The sequence below is a fragment of the Typopeltis vanoorti genome, chromosome 20 (genome assembly GCF_054136105.1).
Source record: "Typopeltis vanoorti isolate ZY-2024b chromosome 20, IOZ_Tvanoo_1.0, whole genome shotgun sequence".
NCBI classification, from domain to species: Eukaryota; Metazoa; Arthropoda; class Arachnida; order Uropygi; family Thelyphonidae; genus Typopeltis; species Typopeltis vanoorti.
Genome location: NC_143568.1, coordinates 12763379 through 12775590, shown reverse-complemented (window position 1 = coordinate 12775590; position 12212 = coordinate 12763379). Strand labels below are relative to the sequence as shown.

The 12212-nt window shown below is 33.4% G+C and overlaps 1 protein-coding gene across 1 annotated transcript in view; it reads right to left on the bottom strand.

Annotated features, from left to right (window-relative positions):
- The window catches only part of LOC150095241 (uncharacterized), a 267888-nt gene that overhangs the window by 204925 nt on the left and 50751 nt on the right, over positions 1 to 12212 (bottom strand). Inside the window, exon 4 of the mRNA XM_090410764.1 lies at positions 494 to 546. Coding sequence (XP_090266890.1) covers positions 494 to 546 — 53 coding nt within the window. The remainder of the gene's footprint in view (positions 1 to 493; positions 547 to 12212) is intronic.

The following is a 12212-nucleotide window of genomic DNA, read 5'->3' as shown; positions in this document are numbered from 1 at the left end:
TGAATGTCCAAGCATCCAATCCAGATGAATAATAATAATGGAGTCATTAAACCACTGTTAATTCATTCTTAAATTCATTCAAAAAGAATAATAAATAATAATCCCACTATAGAATGGGTATGGCACAAATGCTCAAGTAGAAGATGATCTTCCTCACCCACACAGCATATGCTATAAATGACTAAACAAGTACAGAAGTACAACTCTATAGATGATTTCCCACGATGATGACAGATTATGCAATGAACAGTAAACTTGACATAATACGAACAGCACTTTAAAATATTAATATGCTGTTCAAAAGAACTGTCAAGATTTGCATATAAACACTTTGCTGATATGATAGCTCAATTTATGAAAACAAAAAAAAGTTCCCTGATTAGTGCTACTAATCATGGAATTTTTTTAAAAGCATACTAGTATAACACCTGCACATATGGTAAATAGATAAGAATTTCCCATCCATATGTTAACCTAATAAATTAATAATTACCTTATTTTGGATGCATATATCACATGATGCTGATCTTCCTATTATATTTGTCCCTAAAAAATAAAAACGTGTAATTAACAGAAAATGAACATAATTACATTTCCCTCTAATTTTCTCAATATGATGTATTCAAAATAACACAAAATGACTAAATGTTATATATAAATATTCATATCTTCTAAGTTCACAAAAAAGTGCTTTTAGCAGAGAAGATATGAACAGTAATTTCTCAGTGCCGGTGCAGCACTGCAGCCTCTATGAATGCAGTCTTGGGTACTAAAGAACTGCATTAGTTGATCTCAATGATGCTCTGCATATGACAGTGGCATAGCAGTAACTCTATGTTGAGAAGGAATATTTAAAAGTTTTTTGTGATACTAAATTTCATCCTATTGGTTGTCAAGAACTGTTATATTTGTGACTTTCTAATTTTACAAGCTTTTTTAAAATGATATCAAGCTCAGTATTTTGTATTATGCATCTATTCCATATATAATCAAATACTTATAATCCTTGTGTTTAGGCTTATATGTTGATTCTCCAGTATTGTGTATTGCTCAAGGAAATTGACAATGCATTTATTAATAAATAAAATTATTTACTTATTATCCTATATTTTGCCTTGTATTACATATGTAAGCAGGCACACTTCAGTAATAAAGGAAAAAAAAAAAAACCCGGAGAGATGCAGGAAGACCTAGAGTACTACAATTATGCCACCTATTGACTTCAGTTAGGTGTTCTTGGTTGTTGGGCTGACTGTCTGTGGATAAGAGTTTCTCATATGGGGGGGGGGTCTGATACAACCATATTTGTTTAGGTTTGGATAGTTGGTGAGAGCTGCAGCTGATTTGAGGAAAAGCCTCTCGAACTTGAATTTGATGAGTAAGGGAGGTTTTTTCCAACAAATCCTGTGCCAGGTATCCAAAGCATGGTCTGCCAATCCAAACAAATCGAGGGTACAGCCCATGGCTGTATCCTCGATTTGTTTGTAGAATTTTCCTTGCCAAACAAATAATTCTTAAAGAGCAACTCACCTACCAATTACTAAATTATGACCCCACCCACACACAGATTACAACCATCCACAGACCTAAAAAATGTTACTTTCTAGCCAGCAGACATAACCAACAGACTAAAACCCTACAATTCCAGAACCTCCACCCCCAACATATTTATGGACTTCCAAAAATCCATAAAGAGGATGTACCTCTATGCCCAATTGTAGATGGTATAGACTCATTTGCCTACAAACTAGCTAAACATTTAGCCAAAGTGCTTTCCTGTACTACTGGCAATACCTCGTCGCATAAAAAACTCAGCCCATTTTAAATCCAATATACAAGATCATGCACTCTGCCACACTGACTTAATGATCAATTTGATGTCTCCTCCTTATTCACAAATATCCCACTTAAAGAGACACCTTGGCACTTATTCAAACAGAATTTCTTCCCACTATCTCAGCCCTCTTTCAGTTCACTATGAACTCGGACTATCTGTTTGATTTAAATAGTCTAGCAATGATAATTCTTAATGGCTTTTGAAAGTAATTAATACAGCTAGTACCTATCCCCTTCATATTATGATCCACATGAACAGTGATGGCTCATGGCTTAAAATCGTGGGGGTGCTGCAACTTTCAAAATATACATACACACTATAAGTACAGTGTGTACGTGTTTGGATAAAATATCAAAATTATGGAAAAAATTTTTAACAAAATGAAACATGAAAAAATATTGTTTATTATCGATTAAATTATACAGTTTAGTATAATTCAAAATTACTTAAAAAATAAAATCCATTATCATAACCCCAATAATGTTCTAAAATAAAAACTATAACAAATGTTGTGTCTTTAATTGTAATGTCCAAATATTTAAAGAGACGGAGTAAACATGATAAGCACTACGAACACTCTACTACTGGCGTAAACTGCATATAAACAACAGTGGAACTGCCCGAAGGAAAGTGCCACATTATGTTAATAGCTTGCATCGCACTATGATGTGCATATGCTTGCGCATAGCAATATGACACTATGGTAAACAGTGCTGCTAGCGTCCTTTGCCCTCCTAAGTGCTACAAGATGGTTTTTATTATTTTTTATACAAAATAAGAGAATTGTATAGGATTGTTCATGATAAAATTAAATGTTACAAGCAAATATAAATAAATTAATAAATATATTTATATATCGAGAAAAATTGGGGTGCTGTAGTTCTGCAGTGCCTATGCACGAGCTGCCCCTGCACATGAAGTCAAAGATATTTCACCGTTGTGACCTGTGTTATGTCATTAACATGAACATTTTATTTTTAATGTTGAGGCAATTTGTGACAAATTATTGCCTTTTGTCTAGACACTTTGTGGAATCTAGGGTTCTTAACTGGAAACAATTAACTGGCTCTGTTGAGATGAACAGGAATGTTGTGGAACCATTCTGAGAAGAGACCAGCATCTTTTTTTATGCAGCTTCTATCATATTTAATTTTTTTTTTCCATATATGAATCACACACACATGAATAATTGTATAAACCAATCATTCAGAAATCTTACTACAATGACCAAATGCAGTATATTCTTAGCCACTTAAGATCCCCAATAAGCAGAGTGGTGGCTCCTACTAGGCAATGAAAATCATTAACATCTAGACTTCATAAACATCTGTATCATAACAGGATTTAAATCAAGAGTCTGTTAGTTAAAATGCTGAAACTCTATTTATTTGGCCAACAAAGCTGATAATTAATGAACAGTGTGTGTGTGTGTGTGTGTGTGGATGGATAGCATGTGGGTGTCATTTGCATAGATTTTATAAGTAAGGTGTGAGATAAAATGGTTCCCTGAGGTAAACTGTAGTATTTCTGAACCTATGGTTCATGTAGTCCTTTATGGCCTAAGTATAAAATGATAACAAAAGCTTTTATCAGTATGGAGCTCCCTACAATAATGAACTGTTTTTGGCTACAATTACTTTAAATTAAAAATATTCAGAAGACATTAACGAGAATAATGGTATGATGAAATCATCAGCCAACCTTTGTGCTATTAATTCCTCTAGAAACAGCAAATCTTTGGAGATTAATTTTTAGTGGTTCTGTCTATGGTTGAGATATGTTTCAGAGTTTGCTAAAATATGAAGTTGAAATAAAAATCAAACTTGAAGTTGAAATTATATGAAATCTATGGAATAAAGGAAATGCTAAATATATTATGAAGACAATAAATAAAATGTAATGAAGATTACAAAATGAGAAGTAAAAGAGCAAGTATAAAACAACTCTAAAAGCAAAATTAGAATGTGAAACAAAGTAAAGATATATTTTAAAGGACCTAAGAAATCTAAAAACATAACAAAATATAAATGTATATAATTTAAAATGCTGTTAAAATGACACAAACAAAAAGGGGAGAATATATTTATGATGTGAAAGACCATTTCAGTATGACTGTCATCAGAAAAGTGGAAGATTAGTAGTATACACTATATGTAGACTGCATCAATGAGCTGTTTCGTTATGATTGCTAAAAGTTTTTTTGTGCATATTTCATTATGGAGCTGCCAAACTTCAGAGATGATATAGGGATGGTAGACATTAACTGCATTGTAATGTTTCTGTATTGCTATATCCTCAGATATTCTTAGGTTAATTAATTAATTTTTTTTTTTTGAAAATGAAGAATGCTTACTTTTACAGAAAGTAAGACAGAAAGAACATGTGGGAGATGTAAATCACAACAGAATTATCACATCAGGTTTAGCTCACCATTTTGCAACATCCAATCATGTTATAGACTGGAAAAACAGTTCAATGCCTTACATCGAGGATGACTACAGACACAGAACTTTCAAAGAATCAGCAGTGGTGCTATGCACAGGTAGCAATTTAAATAGAAATCAGGATGCTCTTCTTAAAGACATATGGAAAAATCTCATCAACACTCTCAGCTTAACAGAACTACAATTCGCAAAAAACCACACAACACGTGGCCGTGTACCGGATTCTGACTAATGCATGCACACTTCCAAACGCAAATTATCAAATGTAACAGCCTAACAGGTACTAACACTTCTGTATTCATGTAACTTGATGCATTTGTATTTACACCAATACAGTCTTGATAATGCTAGACAGTAGCTAGTGAAACTGGTTGGCAATTTGTATTCTATTCATTAAATTGTATGGTCTCTTATTAACAAAGTTCTCAGTTTTAATACATTAGACCAAATATTAACAATTTAACACTTACTTTCACTATTTGGGGGATGTGGATAAATTCAAATGCATGTGCAACTCTTTCTGTGGATGTAAATTTTTAGAAATTTGTCAGAAAAGAGAACACGGCATTTCACAAAAAAAAATCCATTTAAAAGATTGAAAAAAATTTAAAACTGCTCCAGTGAAAAATACATTTACAATGAATTATAAAATGGCTATATTGATAACCAAGAAGATATCAGCTCTTAGGAAGTGACTTTTATATGAAGTAAGCTGCAATACACTACTGGTAATTACTACAACTCAGCTGTGCTCAGCTTGGTGACAAATTCAAAGTAAATTCTATGAAAACAAATTCCTATTGAACTTGAACATGACTAATAAATTATTAGTTTATTAGTCATGTTCAAGTTAGTGGTCCAAGAATAGCCTACAGGCAGCTGAAAAGTCCTGCTATAGTTTATAAATTAAATTAAAGATGCCAAGAAATTATATTCTTTGTTTATCCTTTATCCAAGTGTAAGCAAACAAAGTATACACATGACTAGGCTATTTGTATACAGAGGCTAATGACCACATTAATTGCTTTAATATCCCATAATGCAAAACACACATCTTTTCAGGTGTGTATAATGCTAAGAATGCACATTAATAGAAGAGCACATGTAGAGTCTATGCCATTGCTACATTTAGCTGTAGCAATGGTGTTGACATTGGGAAAAAAGAAGTTTATTGTTGAGTATTATTTTCATTCATATGGAGCTGGAAGAGCAAATGGTCAATGGAGCAAATGAATGTGGACTTGACAACTTTCTTTATCTAATCTTTAAAATAAAATATAACTTCTGTGCAAAACTTAAGCTTCAACCAGTTAGCCAAACCAGACTTAACACACTCATGAAGTAGAATATAATCTTAATGCTCCTGTAAACTGTCTTACTATGGACAGATCAGGACCATATCAGTCTTATCAAATTGCAGAAATCTGGCCTCGCTCAACATGGAGTTGAAAACCAAAACCATAGGATCCATTGGGACCAAACTGTTACATAGACCTTTATATAAACAGGAATGTTTATAAAAAGAAAGTGCTAAAGCCCTACTTCACAGACCAAATCTAAACCGTAATGACATTCTTGCTATTCCTAAAGTATGGGAAATTGTCATACAAAATTGTGTAAAATAATAATTCCCCCCCCCCTCCAGATTATATATATTTTTAAATTTAATTCTATAACACATTACTGCACGCATATTGGGATTCCATTGTAATCATGTGCCCTAACTGTATGTTATTCCTAGTATTGTTTGAATTATCTGTACTGACGATGTCCTAAGATACTTAAGATGAAATATTTACGTATTAAAACTTATTAATGTGGTTATTATGTGTGTTTGTTTAGTCATGAATTACCCACAGGTTTCATTGTATCATATAATCTTAATGTTCTTCTATATGAATCTGAGCTGAATGATCCGTTTGCCCAATAATAACATGAGCATGGGATTCTATGAACTCCAGGATGTGATGCGATTAAAACTTTAGTTCACTGATCCAAAAGATCATAAACTATGATTCACTGGTTCTCTTCTAAATAAAGAACAGTCTCTTATCAGAGCTAATTTCATCTCTAATGGATACAATACTAAAATAATCAATAAAATAATTTATTCCTCTAGAAGAAGTTTCCAGAATTTCCATTTCATAGGTAAAGGGAGTATCACAGAGAACTGTGAAGCTTGCCAAATTAAAGATAAATATCTTCCTCTTTCCCATCCTGGTGCCCCATGCAACCTTATTATTCTATTTCATGAGTCTGATAAGTCTGGTTTTGCCAGCCATGCTTTTATCCACTAGGCACAGAAATCGCCGGAATAAAACTACGAGTAGTTTTAAAAAGTTTTTTTCTAGAAGTTTTACAAAGAAGTTATTTTATACTTGAAAAATTAGATAAAGAAAACTGTGAAACCCCAAATTCACAGACCAAACTTCAACAAAACGATTACGTCAAACTTCCCAATTTTGGGAAGTCATCCTACATAACAGGACTGTTATGTAAGATTGTTATAATCCTCATCTCTGTATTTCATGAATTAGTATTATTTTAATTTAATTCTTTGAATTTTAACAGTTGTAGATGGAGTTATCTGCCAGCACTTACTGTCAAACATGCTTGCATTTTAAACGTGGTTCTTATTTTATCTCTTTTCATCTGTATGCATTGACAATGGCTAGGAACTTAGATGAAAATTCTACAAATAACAAATAATTTTTCCTTATGTAAGTGTCATTCTGTTACTATTTTTATCATTATGTTCTACTTATGTTTTATGTTTTACTTAGCGGTGCTTAAGGATCAAAGCTGTATAACTGAGAGGAGACCTCCATATAGCCTTTAAAGGAATGTGGAGAACTAACCAGGGCTTCTGACCTAATGTCCAATCCTCACCTTCTCGTGGTGCACTCCGTTGGGTATCTACTTGGATACTGAACGAATGAGGATGAGCTGGCAATTTGGGATTTAGTCGACCAAATTGTATTCTTATTGGTTAAACCAAAATATAGAATGATGGTACAACATGACAAAATTTCATGCCGGCTGTCGTTGCCCGGTTAAACAAGGCCCCCGTTGTTTTTGCCAGGGAACTAGGGCGAACAGCGAAAAGTCAGCTACTGGAACAAATTTGAAAACAAACCCCAACTCAACATCACCAGAGTTAAAGATCGGTACTATCAACATAAGAAGCCTGAATGGCAAAGAACTGGAGCCAGCTGAGGAATTAGATAAGTACCAGACATAATAGGGGTGACTGAAACAAAAAAGACAAAAACTGGTGAGATCTTTCTGAGCAATAAATACAAAATATTATATTCAGGCAATGACAATCAAGGAAAAGAAGGAGTAGCCATAGTATTCAACACAAAATACGAGGCTAATCTTCTTGAATGGCAGTCAGTCTCAAGTAGGGTAATGTGGGCAAATATGAGAATGGGGAACTGGACAATGAGACTTATTTGTGCCTATGGTCCCACAGAAGGTTCTATTAAGGTAGACGTGGAGGAATTTTTTGAGGCTTTAGAAAAAGCAACTGACACAACGAAAAAGGAAAAGTTGGTCCTGGTTGGGGATCTAAATAGCAGAGTAGGAAATGATTGTGAGACATACAAAAATATTTTGGGAAAATTTGGAGAAAAGAGCAAAGCTAATAATAATGGCAAACATCTGTTGGGTTTCTGCTCAGGACATGGACTGGTTATTACTAACACCATGTTCCAACATAAAAATGTGCACAAATTCACATGGAGAGAAGAGGCAAGGAATAAGAAAAGTCTCATTGACTATGTTATTGTTGATAGTGATGTTTTCTCCCTGGTGCAGGACACCAGAGTGTGCAGAGGATTTGAAATTGGAAGTGATCACTATTTAGTCTTGAGCAGGATAAAATTGAATTTCATATTGAAAAGAATAACATGCAAGAAAGTTTTAAAGCGAATAAAAGTTGAGCATCTCTCAGATGTGAACTGTAGACTAAAATACAGAAAGATTATTGAAAAGAAAATGAAAGAGTTTGAGAACAGGAACCAAACCTTGGAGATTCAGTGGCAAACTCTAAAGAAAACATTGATTGATTCTGCAAGAGAGGCATGTGGTGAGGTTGTGTGCAAGGATAAAAAAATCAGAACTCCCTGGTGGACACAGGAAGTTAAAGAGGCAGTGAAGGAAAAGAAGAAAGCATATCCAAAGTTCCTGGCAAATAAGTCAGCTTTTACTCTTACAGAATACAGAGACAAATGTAAGAAAGCTAAACAGTGTGTAAAACTAGCTAAACAAAAGTCATGGGAGGACTTTGGCAAGAATATAGAAAATAAATATCAAGAAAGTGGCAAAATATTCTGGAGGTTGTTGAAGAAGCTTAGGAATGGAGGAAAGAGTGCTTAAAAGGAGTTAGAGATGATAAAGGTGACATGAAAACAGGAGAAAAAGATATCCTTGAAGTATGGAGTAATTACTTTGAAAAACTGCCAAATGAAACAAGCAGTGATAACAGCACAGTGATAAAAAAACACTGACCAGGCATGCAGTCAGGAATACATATCCATACTTGAAGTAGAAAAAGCCATCAAAGGCTTGAAATGTGGAAAGGCAGCAGGAGTAGATGATATTCGACCAGAAATGCTGAAGTATGGTGGTATAAAAATCTTACAGTGGCTGCACTGCATATTTCAGAAAGCCTGGACAGAGGGACGAATTCCCGATGATTGGAGCAGAGCTCTCATAGTACCCATATATAAAAAGGGAAATAAAACTGCATGTGAGAATTAGAGGTATTTCCCTACTGCGTGTTCCTGGCAAGATCTATGCAAGTATACCTGAGAAACGGTTGAGAAGAACAAGTTGGATTCAGGCCAAATAGAGGCTGTCAGGATCAATTCTTCACTTTACGACAAACAGTCGAGAAAGCATGGGAATATAACAAAGATCTGTATTTAAGTTTTGCCGATTTGGAAAAGGCATATGACAAAGTGCAAAGAGAGAAGCTAATCAATACGCTACAGTTATATGGTGTGAATGGGGCATTATATCAAGCAATACTTAGTCTTTATTTGAGTTGTAAGTCAGCAGTTAGAATTGAAGGAAGTACAGGAAGATGGTTTAATGTTAACTCTGGTGTGAGACAAGGATGTACATTATCCCCTCTGTTATTCATTATCTATATGGATCACATTATGAAGGAAAGTGGTATTAAACATAATATCAAAATTGGAGATGTTAATGTCTTATGCGGATGATGTTATACTTCTAAATAAATCCGCTACAAGTCTGCAAGATTCTCTGACTAAACTGAATAGCTGTTGTAATAGATATGGTATGAAGGTCAGCAATAAAAAGACAAAGACAATGAAAATAGGCAGAATCAGTGAAAATGTCAACTGTGTTGTGAAACAAGTAAAACATTTCAGCTACTTAGGCACGATTTTTACTGAAGATGGTCAATTAAATATAGAAATAGACAACATAATCAGCAAAGCTGGTAGGGTGGGAAGTCAATTGAATAAATTCATATGGAGTAAGAGAGAAATTAGTCGGAACACTAAATTAGCTGTATACAAGACAGTGTTCAAACCAGTTTTAACTTATGGATCTGAGAGCTGGGTCAGAAGTAAAACACTTGACCAAAGACTAGAGACCGCAGATATGAGAGTCCTGAGAAAGATTATAGGCATGAATAGATGGCATCAATGGCAATATCATATTAAAAATGAGGATATTAGGAAAGAACTTGACATTGTCATCATCCAGGAGATTAGTAGAGCTAATCTCAGGTGGTATGGTCACTTAAACAGAATGGGGAAAGAAAGATTAGCAAAGCAAGTGTTCTCTGCCAGGTTGGCAACAAAACGACTCAGAGGAAGACCAAGATATAGGTGGATTGATACGGTACAAAGTGCCTTAGACAATAGAAATATAAGATCTGGTAATGTTGGAGTCTTGACAAGTAACAGACTGATTTGGAGGAAAATTGTAGATAGGAAGTTAGTAATGATGTAATTTTTTTCATATAGTACTATCATACCCTGTATGCCCCTTGAGGGTACATGGCAGGAATTTGATGATGATGATGTTCTACTTATGCCTCTATATTTAGTTCTATGAAGTTGGAAATCTTTTAGATTTAGATGTTTTCTTATAATGGAAGTTATAAGAAAACAGTTATAAGAACTTACAATCTTATAAAACAAATTTGTTCAAATTTTGCTTCTAAGTCCAATAAACATATTTGCATGATGCTCACATAATTTCGTATATCTAAGATGCACTTTTTCAATGTCAACATTTAAGGGAATTTTTAATAACATTATGGCATTTTAAAGCATGAAGCTGAGATATCTATTGTTAAATTTTCGATAAGATCATCTAATTTTGGAAAACAGATATTTCAAAATTTATATCCATATTAAGTTGTATTATTCTATCAAAATTTTCTTTTCATGGTTTAAAATAAATGAAATAGTTTTTCTCTAAATTTCTTTTCAACAATGGTAATTTGTTTTGAAATCCATTATATGGCTACAAATTGCTTAATATTTTGACCTTTTTCTTGTAAGGATGTAGGCAAATTCTCTGTAATATCTTAAGAAAGCAAGTAAACTAAGAAAACTAACATCAAGAGAACTTGTTAACACACTATCAGCATAGTATGCAGTCAAGTTATGGGAAGTCCTCGTTCTCCCATACTCATTAACTACTTTATGAAGTGTTTGAAGATCATTTTTGTCTTTTAATGACATTTCTCTTAAACCTATACTGTGGTTTAAATATGTGCATGACATATTTGCTGTATGGAATGGTTCTCCATTTGATTTAGGACTTTTCATCTGTAAAATGAATGCGATTCATTATTAGGATTTAGTTCACTTGAAAGATGGAGGAGGAAAACAACCAGTTGACTTTCCTGGATTTATTGATTCTTCATCATCAACCAAATAGTAGTTTGGAATTCTCAGTATTTCAAAAAGAAATTCATACTGACTGTTATATCCGCACTACATCACATTGTCATTCAAGATCTTATTATACATCGTGTTGATACTGTTAAATTGTGAATGAAACTATGTTGTGTAATTTATTTTTTTTCATTCACATTTAACATTGCTTATTATGTATTAATCATGATTTGTATAAAAATTATTTATTATTCCTTAATTTAGGATTACTATTTAAATATTTATTCTAAACTTAACCTACTATTAAATTTTAAGCAATAATATGTGCAGAATTTATAATAACTAAAATATATATATGACGATGTAACGAAAAGTGTTATTATAATTAATTGTGTACGTAATGAAAAAGCTGATTAAGTAGCTCAAATATTCTGTTTATTCTTATTTGTGAAAATTTAACGTTATGTAATCACTCATGTAGTAGTAGAGCATTGTATTACATTAGCGAAATGTTTGCATTTTGTTGTTGTCATGGAGATGCATGAAATAAACAAGCACAAGTCAAAGAGAGCGTGACCTTCGGACTGAAAGGAGAGGAAAAGAAATTAAGATTTTTAATTAGAGAGAAGAGAGGAAGTTTTTGCGGAGCGGGAAGGAAGGTAGGATACAAGCAAAGGAAGTGGAAGAAAATTATAAGTTCTCTAGGGCAGAAATTCATGAGAATAGTGTTTAGAAGTGAGCCAAAACATAGTGAATCATATACTTAGCTGCAAGTGAAGTCAGCTGTGTTGTAAAGGAAAATTAATGCCATAACCGGATAAATAAAGAACTGGACATTCAATGGAAAATTCTGATTAGTTCCAGTTAGTCTAGGATTACGTCTTAATTCTATGTTGCCCTGAGAAGAATTATATTGAAATTAACTAGTCTGAGAAAAGTAAACAAGGAAAGATATCAGTGCTTTATTGATGTGTTTTTTTTGAGTAGTGAAGCGCGATTAGCAGTAGTTCAATTAAATCGTTGGAGAATTTTTTTTAATGTGTT